At 41.4% G+C, this 12846-nt stretch overlaps 1 protein-coding gene and 1 long non-coding RNA gene across 3 annotated transcripts in view; one reads left to right on the plus strand and one right to left on the minus strand.

The window, feature by feature from the left end:
- Positions 1–12846, minus strand: part of LOC140204087 (uncharacterized) — a 142067-nt gene that overhangs the window by 117822 nt on the left and 11399 nt on the right. The window lies entirely within an intron of this gene.
- The window catches only part of eml1 (EMAP like 1), a 231638-nt gene continuing 219867 nt past the window's right edge, over positions 1076–12846 (plus strand). The window contains exon 1 of the mRNA XM_072270357.1: positions 1076–1264. Coding sequence (XP_072126458.1) covers positions 1237–1264 — 28 coding nt within the window. The 5' untranslated portion in view covers positions 1076–1236. The remainder of the gene's footprint in view (positions 1265–12846) is intronic.

The following is a 12846-nucleotide window of genomic DNA, read 5'->3' on the forward strand; positions in this document are numbered from 1 at the left end:
AGTCTCTGTGATCAAGTCTCGATTTAGGACAAGTTACACAGGACTACACTCAGTGGCCACTTTATTAGGAACCTCCTGTATGTTTGTAGCCCATCCACTTCAAGGTTCAACATGTTGTACATTCAGAGATGCTCTTCTGCACACCAATGTTGTAACACGTGATAATCTGAGTTACTGTCGCTTTTCTGCCAGCATTCTCCCCTGACCTCTCTCATTAACAATGTGTTTTCGCCCAAGGAATAGCCACTCACTGGATTTTTTTTTGTTTTTTCCATCAAACACTATAAACTCTAGAGACTGTTGTGTGTGCAAATTCCAGGAGATCGGCAACTTCTGAGATACTCAAACAACCCCATCTGGAATCATTCCATGCTCAAAGTCATTAAGATCACATTTTCCCCCATTCTGATGTTTGGTTAGAACACCAAATGAACCTCTTAACCTTGTCTGCATGCTCTTATGCACTGAGTTCTGCCACCTGATTGGCTGCTTAGATATTTGCATTTAATGTGCAGACGGACAGGTGTACCTAATAAAGTGGCCACCGAGTGTATAAGGAAGGCCGTCTTTTCTGCCTTAGTGAAAGGAAGCAAACCCTTTATCTGATGTTTATGTGATGAGCAAGCTGATACAGATTTTATTATTTGTGATGAAGTACAGGTACCAGTCAATTAATAAACCACAGCTGAGCCTATGTCCTGGCTGACAGTTTCAACGTCACTTTAAGCGATAGTCTCCTTGCTTAATGTGTTCAGCTTGCAGGATGCTTGTTCCCTGCGGTTATATATGCAGAAAATGCAGCACCGTCTCCGACATCAGCTGACGGAGCAGCCCAGCTCTCCTTTGAATCAGTCTGGCCTTCTTCATCCCAACCTCACACTGTGCACTTTGTTTCTTGCCTTATTAATATTTCAATGGCAATTAAATATATCCAATATGACCCGTTGACCTTGGGTGGGAATATGCTGGGAATGGGCGGAGAGAAGTAATTATACCCACCAATGGGAAGAGAGAGTTCTGGCACAGAATTGCATTCTTTGATTCCATAATGAGCTGTGGACTGTTTGTTTCCATTAGCAGGAGTGGGGTCTGCTGTCAAGTTGCATCTGGGGCTGATTACTGTTCACAGTGTGCTCTCCAGTAGAAGACTTAAACTTTAGGTTATTGCGGTGGTTCAGGGATAAAGACAAAACAGTGGGAAAGAAGGGAAGAAGTAGAAAAGCCCCTTTGTACGTGATGTCTGACTGTGAGGGATTAACTCTGGGTAAGTGCCAGTTTCAGTTTACTGCTCTGTCCTCAGCTCTCAGCCTGTGCTCTGTGGTACAGATTTAAAAGCTGGACACTCTGCGGCAGATCCTTCAGTGCTGCCAGTCGTCAGGCTTAATCAACTTAACCTAAACTTGATTTAATTTTAAATAAGCAGCTGAACGAATCATCCAGAACCATGCTTGAGTTGATGAGTCTGCAGTTTTACAGAATCTACAAATATCCAAAGGGTCATAGAATTAAAATAAAGACAGCAGCGGTCAGGAGGGAGGTATATGTGGTTCATATAAATGCATGAAAATAGTTACAGTGCCATTTTTAGAGAATTGCAGTCCCGCTGATTTAATAATTATTCAAGCCAATTCTCTTAAGGCAATTTGTTTAGCATGTCCAATTGTTGTTCTTTATAAATGTATATTTAATGTCGTTTTATTAAAATATGTCAAGGGTTGAATTCTGAGAACTGAATTTTTCTCATCTTTTATTAAAAAGGCACTTTAAAAATCATATTAACCAGAATCTCCGAGAGTGTAAATCTCACTCCCTACTTTAAATTAGTTTTGACTACTTAATTGCAAAGTGGCCATTATACGTTGCTTCAGAAATAAACTCAAAATTTACAGAGTTTAAAGAGCTCCCTTTCTGGCTGTTAGGTACTGTAGAAGCCAGAAAAGTGCAGGGTTCAATCCCACAACAGCTCATCCAGAGTTTTTAAAATTTTTTTCCCCAATATATGGGGTTTGAACACCCACGCTTCATTGTCCTGAGAAAATAGTGGTCAGCAATCTTGATGCAGGTGCATTCACATTGTAAAGATTCCACATATAAATGTTCACAAACTATTTGAAAGCAGAACGTTAGAAAACCTGAAGATGCTGATGATACCTTGTACTCTAAGGTACTGTGCAGATCAGCTAGCATCTGAACTTGCTGAGATACTTAGCACCTCCCTGCAATTATGCAGAGTTCTGGACTGCTTTAAAGTTGCTACAATTAATCCTGTTCCTAAGAAAGACAAGATCACTGGACTTAATTATAGGCCAGTTGTTCTGACTTCAGTAGTTATGAAAACCATTGAAGGTCTGATGTTGGCCCATTATTGATCCTCTTCTTGACCCACTAAGATTTGCTTTTAGAGCACAGTCTCTCCCCAGGGATGTGTTCTTTCACCTTCCTGTTCTCACTTTATACGAATGTCTGTACCTCCTTCATAGACAAATCCATTAAAATTCTAAAGTTCGCAGATGACACGATTGTAGTTGGTCTCGTCCTTGATAATGATGTGACCTGTTATCGAAGGGAGCGAGGCTGTCTTGCAGCATGGTGTGCCCGTAACAGCTTGGAGCTTAGTGCTATCCAGGCAGTGGAAATGAGGAACGACTTCTGCCAACAACCCCCTACCTTGGAAAGTCATGGCCAGGCTGTGTCTGTTGTCAAGTCGTTCAAATGCCTGGAGACTACCAGTACCAATGCATTGAAGTGGGGCAAGCACGTTACGCTCATCACTAGGAGAGCCCAGCAGAGATTGTTTCTCCTACGCCAGCTGAGGAAATTTGACATCTCAGGGCGTATCCTGATAAATTTTTATTCATCCATCATTGAGAGTGTTATGATCACCTTTTCCGTTGCCTCCTCCCTGTCCTGGTCCAGGCTACAGCGAGTGGTCCCCTCAGTGGAGAAGATCAATTGGCTGTCAGCTACTGGCATTAAAAGAGCTGTACATTGTCAGAGCAAGAAAAGAGCTGAAAAAGTACTGCTGACTCCACCATTCTAGCAGTCACTTATTCACCAAATTGTCATCAGGGAGATGCAACAGGTCCATCACTCCCAAGACTACATATCACCTACATAATGCCAGATTAACTGTATAACTTCCCTTGCTGTCAAGTTGGGATTTGAATTCAAGTTTCTGGGTTATTAGTCTCTGCCACTGGCTTGCTTGTCCAGTATTCTAACCAGTACCCCACCACTGGGTGGCGGGGTGAAGATAACATCTCTGCCAAAGGAGGTGTAAGGTGCTCTTTCCCTTCACCAGCCTGCAGGTCATTCTTGGCACATGAAGCCATGGGAGAGGGTGGTAGATGATCGTATGAGCAGAAAGTGCATATGGCATGTCTAATGCCAGGCAGACAACCTCTGAAGAGAATTGATAATGGCTGGGGTTACCCATCTTGTAAAGACACTGCCCAGAAGATGACAATGGCAAACCACTTCTGTAGTAAAACTTGCGAAGAACAATCATGGTCATGAGACCATGATCACTGACGTCATGCAACACAGCACATAATGATGATGACCCACAACATATAAATTGGCTAATTGCATGTGAACATCATGAGCTTGCTGGATGGATGGAGCAATACAATCTGAAAAGTGGAACAAATACCCTCAATTGGCCAATTATGTTTCTTTTTTTTTGAGCCTTGTTCCTCTCTCTCTCTATATTGTGGAAATTAAGTATCCAAATTTTGGTCTGTGGAGTTCAAGATCATCTCTGAGCCAGCTCATTTAAAAATGGTTGACTCATCTAGATAGAAGTGAAACAAAAGCTCTTTCATACCCGAGTTAAGGAACCTGTTGTACTGTGGTACAGAGGAGTATCAGTCACATTGGTGCTGTGAGCCAGGGAATATAAACCTCGGCAGCATAGTACACCATCGAAGCCATGTACACATTTGAAATTCTTTGCTACTACTAAACCCTGATTAAAGTGAACTTGGCTTGTTGATCTCATGGAGGAAAAGAATTCAGGAGACGGAATGTGAGAAGCACAAAGAGACACTTATATTGAGCTAGGAATGCATCTGGCTGTCTTGCATTCAGCAATTCCACAGTAATGTGAAAGATGGGGAGTAGGAAGGCCCTGAAAACTGGCTGTAGAAACATGCCTCCTCTTTACTGACAGGTGGTTGCTCGGCAAGCCACTTGAGCTACAGCATCAAACGAACTACTTCAGTTATAAACATTATGGCTGGCAGTGGAGGCTGTATGTGGCAGTGGGAGTCTCCCTGCAATCCATAACCAACCCAAATCTGGAATTTGGAAGGAGATCACAGTGTGAGTGTCTGGTAGCTGGAAGTGCTATTAGCTGGATACTCTGGTGATGAGAAATATCTAGGCTTAATTCACCTTGCAACAAGAATTGTCACTAGAGTACAAGGGGGTAGCCTCACATATGCCAAGTCCTTTTACAATGGAGTAATTAGGCATGGGACTGATGAAGGGTCTCAGCCCAAAATGCCAAATGCTTATTCATTTCCATAGGTGCTGCCTGACCTGCTGAATTAGTCCAGCATTCTGTGTGTATTAGTCACTGATAACATGTGAGCCAAATTTATTTACATGGAATGATGTGAGACCATGCAATAGCTGAGGCAGATATCAAAGTAAAATGAGCATTTGAAAGAGGAAAAAAAATGTAACTTTAGCGTAAACACACAGGCACTGGGATTACTTTAGGATTGGTTGGGAAAAGATCCAACACTTGCAAAGTTAATGGGTGAAGATAGAGTACAATGTGAAATTTGCCTTTTTAGGTTGAATGATTGCTTTAGTGAACTTTGATAATTCCAAGTATCTGAAAGCAATAGTTGCACTTTTCTGTGTGCATCTCTAAAATTGTGTTATAATTCTTCAGCCGCAGGTCAGTACAATTTGCAGATAGTCACCACTGAGATGGCAAGAAGATTGTTTTTGCTTTTCTTACTTAGCTACCTCTCCTAAAACTTATTTTGCCAAACTATGCTATTGATCTCTCAGCACACAGTCCGATCCATGATCATTCTTTGCTTGTGACCTGAATAATGAGGGCTGGTGGCTCATTTAGCCAGAGGAGTTATTGCAAGTGATATAGATTGTAGAACACAAGACCATTGTGATTGGACAGTAGTCAAGGAGCAGGAATCCTGCATGTCCTTCCCACTCTCCTCACCTTGCAGCAGTTCAGAATCCCTTGCCGTCATTTGTCATTACGAGTCTTGTATGACACGGGCGACCATGGTCTTTCCATGATCACGATTGTTCTTGGCAAATCTTTCTATAGAAGTGGTTTGCCATTGCCTTCTGATGAGCAGTTTCTTTATGAGATGAGCAACCATTATCAATACTCTTCAGAGATTGTCCGCCTGGCATCAATGGTCACTTAACCAGGACTTGTGATCTGCACCGGCTGCTCATATGACCATCCACCACCTGCTCCCATGTCTTCATGTGACCCTGATCAGGAGGCTAAGCAGGTGCTACACCTTGTCCAAGGGTGACCTTGCAGGCTAATGGAGGGAAGGTGCACCTTACGCCTCCTTTGGTAGAGACATATCTCCACCCTGCCACCTAGATATTTAAAAGAACATAAAATAATTTGTAACTTTTTACTGTTATAAAATAGTTAACCAGGGTAGCATTTTGAGAGTGTTGGCTAAATCTAAACATGAATATGTGTCTTTGGTACTAAATACTGTCACCTACAAACACATTTCAGTGTCAACTTCCAACAGTTAATGTATTCCTTCAGATGGCATGTATCAAATTCAGCGAAACCATCAGATGTACTACTGAAGGGAACTGTGTGAAGTTGTAGATAGAGGAAGCTCTCCACTATTTTCCGTTAGCTAAATCAGTAAATTTGTTGTGTGTCAATGTGGTCCTAAACATGGGTGAAGTCCTAAATTTAATACCTGGCGAGCCCAGAATAGAGGCAAAGAACTGCAAAAAGTTTGGGACATAAGGAGAGAGAACAAAATCATAGTGTGGCATGACTCCTTTTGACTGAAAGCCAAATGCAACATCATCTGGTAATGAGAACATGGCTGCTCATGCTGCCAGGATATTCCTTGCTTCATGGTTTTATTGAGAACACCTTTTGGAACAGGACCATGTTATGTTTCTGTGGATCGCATAAACAGGTCCAGATATGAACTCACATTCATCTTAAATGATTCAAAACCTCTTTAAATGCTATCATCAGATACAGCAGGTAATTACAATGTGAAATAGCTGAATTTGTTCCCAAACAGGATCTAAGCCTGGAACTGAAGGGGAGAATCTGTTCAAAGCCCCTGAAGTACCAGTGACTATTGAAGTACACACACACAAAATGATGAAGGGTCTAGGCTCAAAACGTTAACTGTTTATTCCTCTCCATGGATGCTGCCTGATCTGCTGAGTTCCTCCGGTATTTTGTGTGTGTGTTATTCTGGATTCCAGCATCTGCAGAATTTCTTGTGTTTGTAAGTGACTTTTGAGGAAGGGAAAATATCATTTGAAATGAAATTAATTCCAGCTTTTGAAAATGAGAAACAAAAACGGATGCAGAAACATTGGAAGTTTTTTTTTCATTTGAGAACACATAAGTGGTAGCACAGGCGTGGTAGGCAAAGTGGCATTTACCTACACATTATTTTGAGATTCCAGTAATTTAATAAAACATTTATGCTCTTTGAACCTTCCTGTTCAAAGACAAACCAATCACTGTTGTATTGCAAGTAGACAAAACTGAATAATGGAAACATGAATAAGTTTGAAAAATGTTACAAAAGCTGCAAATGCTGGAATATGAAGCAAAAATAACACTCTGCTGAGGAACTCAGTAAGTCAAGCAGCATTTTTGGAGATGGTTGACATTTTGGGTCGACTATTTCCCCACGACACTCTCAGGCCTGATGCAGAAGATCAGCACGGACCATTGACTATCCCTTTGCCTCCGCAGATGCTGCTTGAACTGCTGAGCTCCTCAGGTGCGTTGTTCTTGGATCTAAAATTGTTACACCCGGAACAACTACCAGCACACTGGTCTGTCAAGTGATTAATGAAACACTTGCGCAAGTTTCAATCATTTACAGTGGATTCTGGTTAATTAGGACAGATAAGGACCAGTACATTTTGGCCCAATTAAGTGGCTGTCCCAATTAGCCAAAGTTTCAGGGAAGTAGATAAAAAGATACCATTTAACTAAATAACAAATTATGAATTCAAATGAAATACGGAACAAATTAGAAAGCTACAAATGCTGCTATAATACAGTAAAACAGTGCATTAGTTCCTAAAGAGGAATTCATCCTGTGTATGCAGCCATGTTTGTTTGATTGACTGCAAATGAACGAGATCAGTATGGATAGTGGACTGCCTTTGTGCAATGCTTTCGATGATTACATCCTCCAAATCTTCATCTTCATTGTAACATTCAAAATGATAGTCGGTCGCTACCTTCAAATTCTTTGTAGTTCCCGGCCATTTCTGGCAGCTTCAAGCATGAATACTTGCAAACACAGTGAGAAAAACAGTTCTGATTTGTCTTTCTGCTTATTTCTTGTCAACTACGGCATCTTGTCTAACGGCCATAGAAATGTGTGTGACTGACGCTAGTTAGAAACTGTTCGGCAACAGTCTCCCGTTTCAGTTAAGCAGCATAGCGTCCCAAATAAATGAAGAGAATTCCGGATACTCTCTTGATTAGTTTTTGTTCTTTAAGAGTTGTCCCAAACAAGTGGCTGCTCCAGTTAACCGACGGCCCAATTAATCAGAATCCACTGTATTTTCAACAAATGATTCATCTGATGATCATTTAATATCAGGTGATTTCTGGAAAGCTTCTTTAAACAGAAATTTTCTTCTAATTTCCCATAGATTTTCAAGACATTAGAAAATACACTGTATTCTTTTAACATTGTTTGTTTCTTGGACACTTAAGCTATAACTCTAAAATATGGTGCCTCATTGATATGGAAGATTTTAGATTTCACCTGTAGTTTTGTGTGCAAGTAACAACATTTGGTGTGAGTGGTAATATATCCCCACTGGACAATGGAACAGTCAGAAAAAAACAAATTAGCCTTCAATTCCCACTGCTGATCATTTAAGTGACAAACTGGAACAAAGCCAAGTTAACCTGTGGCTACCACAGTTACGTAGCCCAAGAACTATTCATGTCCAAGGTAATTGCTGAGAAATTGCCTTTGGGTGGATACGTCAATAGAACCAGCAATATCCATTAGATCATGTTCACCAGGACTTGCTCACTGCCAAGTGGTGAGGAGAAATTCTGTTGCTGATATTGAGAAGGACATAGAAACATTACATTGGTCCTTAGGGCTAGATTTAATAGCTAGCAGGTGAGAATTTGCAGCTTGTTTCCACAACAATTCTTATATATCAAATGAGAAAATAAATAATGTTTTTCCCAATATTCTCACTTATTTTTGAGTAAACTTGCTGCTGTTGTTAAGACTAATTAATACATATTGTAAACAATGCAGCCCTAGGCCAGGAGACCCACTCCAATTCAATGACAACAATAGACATGAATGTTTCATTACCATGGTAACGGACAACTAATTTGGATTTATGAAGGAAGTCCATTATTTGACAGTTAATTATACATGTAAATATGGACTGTGAACTGAAGCTAAACTACCTTTGCCTTCAGAGGAGGGACTGGATTTCTCAACTTTCCTTACATTCATTGAAAGGCATGATGAATGAACAATAGAAAATCTCTGAAATCCTAGTTGAACACAATTTTTTTGTAGGCACATTCAAGACAGTAATGTTTAGTAAGCAACAGGGGTGGCTACCCCTGACATTTTACAAACAATTCCATTCTGTAAAAATACATGCACTTGGGGAATGGAAACCCCAGCTCATTCTTTGAACGTTTATTGAAGAGCTGGCTTTGCTAGTCTACTGCTCATTAGTCAAAAAACAGCCATTGAAAGTGTGAACAGGCTACATTATTCCCAAGGATATCAAGTAAATAGATCTGCCATTGTATTCCAGTTTTGGTGTTTGTATAGGATGAATTAAATTGCTGGCATTACAAAACAGCAATTAGATTATGGAATTCAGATAAAATAAGACTGGAAGTTTTCCAAAATTAGATGAACCTCAAATGCTTCAACCTTGCACGTGAGTATTCTTTGTCCTAAAGCAAATGTTATCAGGTTTAAAAAAAGCAAAAACAGTCTAAGGATTGCAAATATTAAATTAATTCCCTATACTTTTTCGTAGGATCAGTGATTCCATTGGAATATATGGAACTGCTGTTCCTACACTGGCTTTCTTTGGCTAAAACTGAAGGCCAGGTGTGGTACATATGGTCACTTCCTTTAAGACAGCGATCCCCAATGTCGGGTCCATGGCATAAAAAAGGTTGGGAACCCCAGCTTTAAGAAGCCATTGCTCCTGTGCTGAGCTCAGTGGTGAATCCAATGACAGGGCATTCAGTCTAGTGTCCAATGACAGGGCATTCAGTCTAGTGTCCTGAACACGACTACCATTGTGTTGGCCTCTCATTCCACATAGTCTAAAGACAGAGAGATGCTGCAGAATGACAGACTGCTACCTGACCTTTTCCTGAGCCCAGCAGCTGTCAATCAGCATACTCAGAGCTCATCCCAATGTCCATTGATGGAGTTACTGATGAGTCCACTACTAGATTTATTAACATTGTAACCGGCTTGAGTTTGTAGCCCCTATTTTTGGACTTGAACGTGGGGAACGTTCTCAGTATCTAACCTACCAAATAAACATTTGCGAGGTTTTTGCATTGCTTTGTAATACTTATTATTAACAAAGGAAACCAATTATTTCTATCAAATTGGCACAGCGCTGCTCTTCCAATTCCTTAATGTGAGTGGTTAAGAATGAAAAAAAGAGCCCTAATTTTATAGATTTGTTGAATCTCAGAATACACTGATAATATTTTGGTACTCGCCTCTTAAAGGTTCACAAATCAGGTTGTTAGTTTAAATTACTAAGCAGTGAAATGGGTTATTAATTTTCAGTTTTGTGATAATCCTTTGATTTTTTCCTTGTGTTCTGCCATGTGAGATAAACTTTTTACAACTTTGTGATGCCTTGTGTTGAAACTGAGAATGACTGTGGTGTTTTGCTCTTCTCATGTTCTTATCTGCACCTCAATATTTACACGTTTCAAACTTAGAATGTGAAAACTAGATCAGTTGGAACATTTTCCTATTATGATCTAATGTCATCTTTATGCGTCAAACTTTCTTTGATAGTGCTCCAGAGAACTGCCTGGGAGGTTTGTATCATGAAAAGCACGCACAAACTTCTGGATGAACTCAGCAAGTCAGGCAGCATATATGGAGAAGATTAAATAGTTGACATTTCCGGCTGAATCTCTTCATCAGGACTGGGAAGGAGAGAGGAGAGAAGCCAGAATAAGAAGGTGGGGGGGAGGAGAAGGAGTAAAAGGTGGGTGGGTGAGGGATGGAGGATGAAGTAAGCCGAGAGGTGAAAGGTGGAAGAAGGAAAGGGCTGAAGAAGAAGAAGAAATCTGATAGGAGAGGACGGTGGACCATGGGAGGAAGGAGAAAAAGGCAAGGCACCAGAGGGAGGTGATGGTCAGCTAAGGGAAACAGAAGGGGTGAGAGGAAACCAGGATGGGGAATGTGAGATGAGAGAAGGCAGAGGGGGATAAATTACTAAAAATTAGGGAAATTGAAGTTCATGCCATGAGGTTGGAGGGTACCCAGACAGTATGTGAGGTGTTGCTCCAACAGTCTGAGTGTGGCCTCATTGTGACGGTAGAGGATGTCATGGGCTGTCATGTCAGAATGGGACTGGGAGGTTGTATCATGAAAAGATTTTATAACTGGATTTTAAAAATTTCAATAAATCAGAATTGCATATATTTTAATATCCTAAATAAATAAATAAAATGCAGGAAATGCACAGCAAATTTGGTCACATTTGTGGCAAGAGAAATGGAGGGAACATTTCTGGTTGGAGTCCCTTTGTCAGAATTGGGAAGGAGAGACAAACAGCTTGTTAAACTGCCGGGCAGGTCAAGGAGGGATATGTCTTTGATGGCGCAAAACCGGATTGACCCTGGGAATCACCGTGAACAATTAGCGAATGGGAATAGAAATCAGTATTGTGCTTGGAAGGCTGCAAAGTACCCATTCGGGAGAAGTGGCGCTGTTCCTCAAGATTGCATTGGACTCATTGTAACGACATAAGAGATTACAGACGGAGAACAAAGTAGGAGTGAGATGAGGAATTAAAGCAGCAGGCAACAGCAAATTCAAGTATGCTGCTGTGGACTGAACTGAGGTGTTTCGCCAATCTTTGTTGATTTCTCCAGTGCAGAAAACAGATGGTAAATGCAGAATGCGGGACATTAGATTAGAAAAAGTGCAAGTGTGCCATTTCTTCACCTGGAAACACCGTTCCGGTCCCTGGAAAGGCAAGTGTTGCATCACCTATGATAGCAAGGGGAAGTGCTGGCAGAAGTACTTTTTGCGCGCTACAGTTCCCGAGGAGACATTAGATTGCGTATATGGAGAGAGAGTTTAAAAGAAGCGAATGGGGGCAGTGACATGTCTGCGTGCCACAGTTCCCGAGGAGACATTTGATTGTGCATAATTATGCACCTGGCAAGATACAATAAAAAGAAGTTAAGTTTACATGGAGAGGCTATTGTGTGAGTGGGCCAGGGGAGTTGAGACTTTGGCGAGGGGAGACGTAGGATACGGGTGGATTTTATTTTCCTTATTTATTCTTCCTTTCTTTCTTTCTTTCCTATTGCTGATTTAGAGCAATGGGAATACCAGGCAAGATAGTGGAATGCTCCTCTTGCAGGATGTGGGAAGGCAGAGAGACCTCTGGTGTTCATGACGACTAGATGTGAATCCTGCTGTGGCTTCTAACCAGAGTTGGAGCTGGATCTGGATGAACTCCGGATAATTTGGGAGGCTGAGGGGTTGATCAACAGGACATGTAGGGAGGTAGTAACACCCAAGGTACAGGAAATAGGTAACTGGGTGACCATCAGGAGGGCGAAAGGGGATAGGAAGCTATTCCCCTCAACAACAGGTACACCGCTTTGGATACTGCTGGGGGGGTGGGGGGGGGAATGACCTGGCCTACTGAGTTCCTCCAGCATTTTGTGTGTATTGCCCTAATTTGGAGAGGAAATGCAAGCAGGCTTTTTCCTCTGAGTTTGGGTGGGACTGCACCAGAGGTCATGGGTTAAAGGTGAAATGTTTAAGGAGAACATGAGGGGGAAGTTCTTCACTCAGAGCATGGTGAGAGTGTGGATGGAGTTGCCAGCGCAAATGGTGATGGTTAATGGTTCGGCATGGACTGGGTGGGCCAAAGGGCCTGTTTCAGTGCTGTACTGTTCCATGACTCTCCGATTCTGTAAGTACCGTGCTGCGGGAAACGGAAGTGTGGACCAGGGAGTTGCAGGGGCGCTGTCTCCAATTCCAAGCAGTGGGACGTGCCCACTGCACTATGTACAGAAGTACATACAAACCCTTTTAAAGAATCAATAATCCTCTCTCTTAACATATTTGAATGATGCTTAATGACAGAACAACCATTAGTCAATCAGAAGTTCAAGTTTCTTGCATTTTCTCTTTGGTTTATTCACAGCGGCTAGAATTAGTCTGCTGCAGGTAAACCAGTAGTTGTACGTTACAGTGCGTCCTGCTGCAAACACAATTGAAATTCTGGGGACTCCAGCTCTCCATTATATTTCACATTACACAGACTACAGAGTTTTATGTTCTCCAGAAAATAAATGACCTAAAGTAATGAAAGGACTCTCACTAACTTTGT

This window comes from Mobula birostris, chromosome 1 (assembly GCF_030028105.1).
Source record: "Mobula birostris isolate sMobBir1 chromosome 1, sMobBir1.hap1, whole genome shotgun sequence".
In the NCBI taxonomy this organism is placed as follows: domain Eukaryota; kingdom Metazoa; phylum Chordata; class Chondrichthyes; order Myliobatiformes; family Myliobatidae; genus Mobula; species Mobula birostris.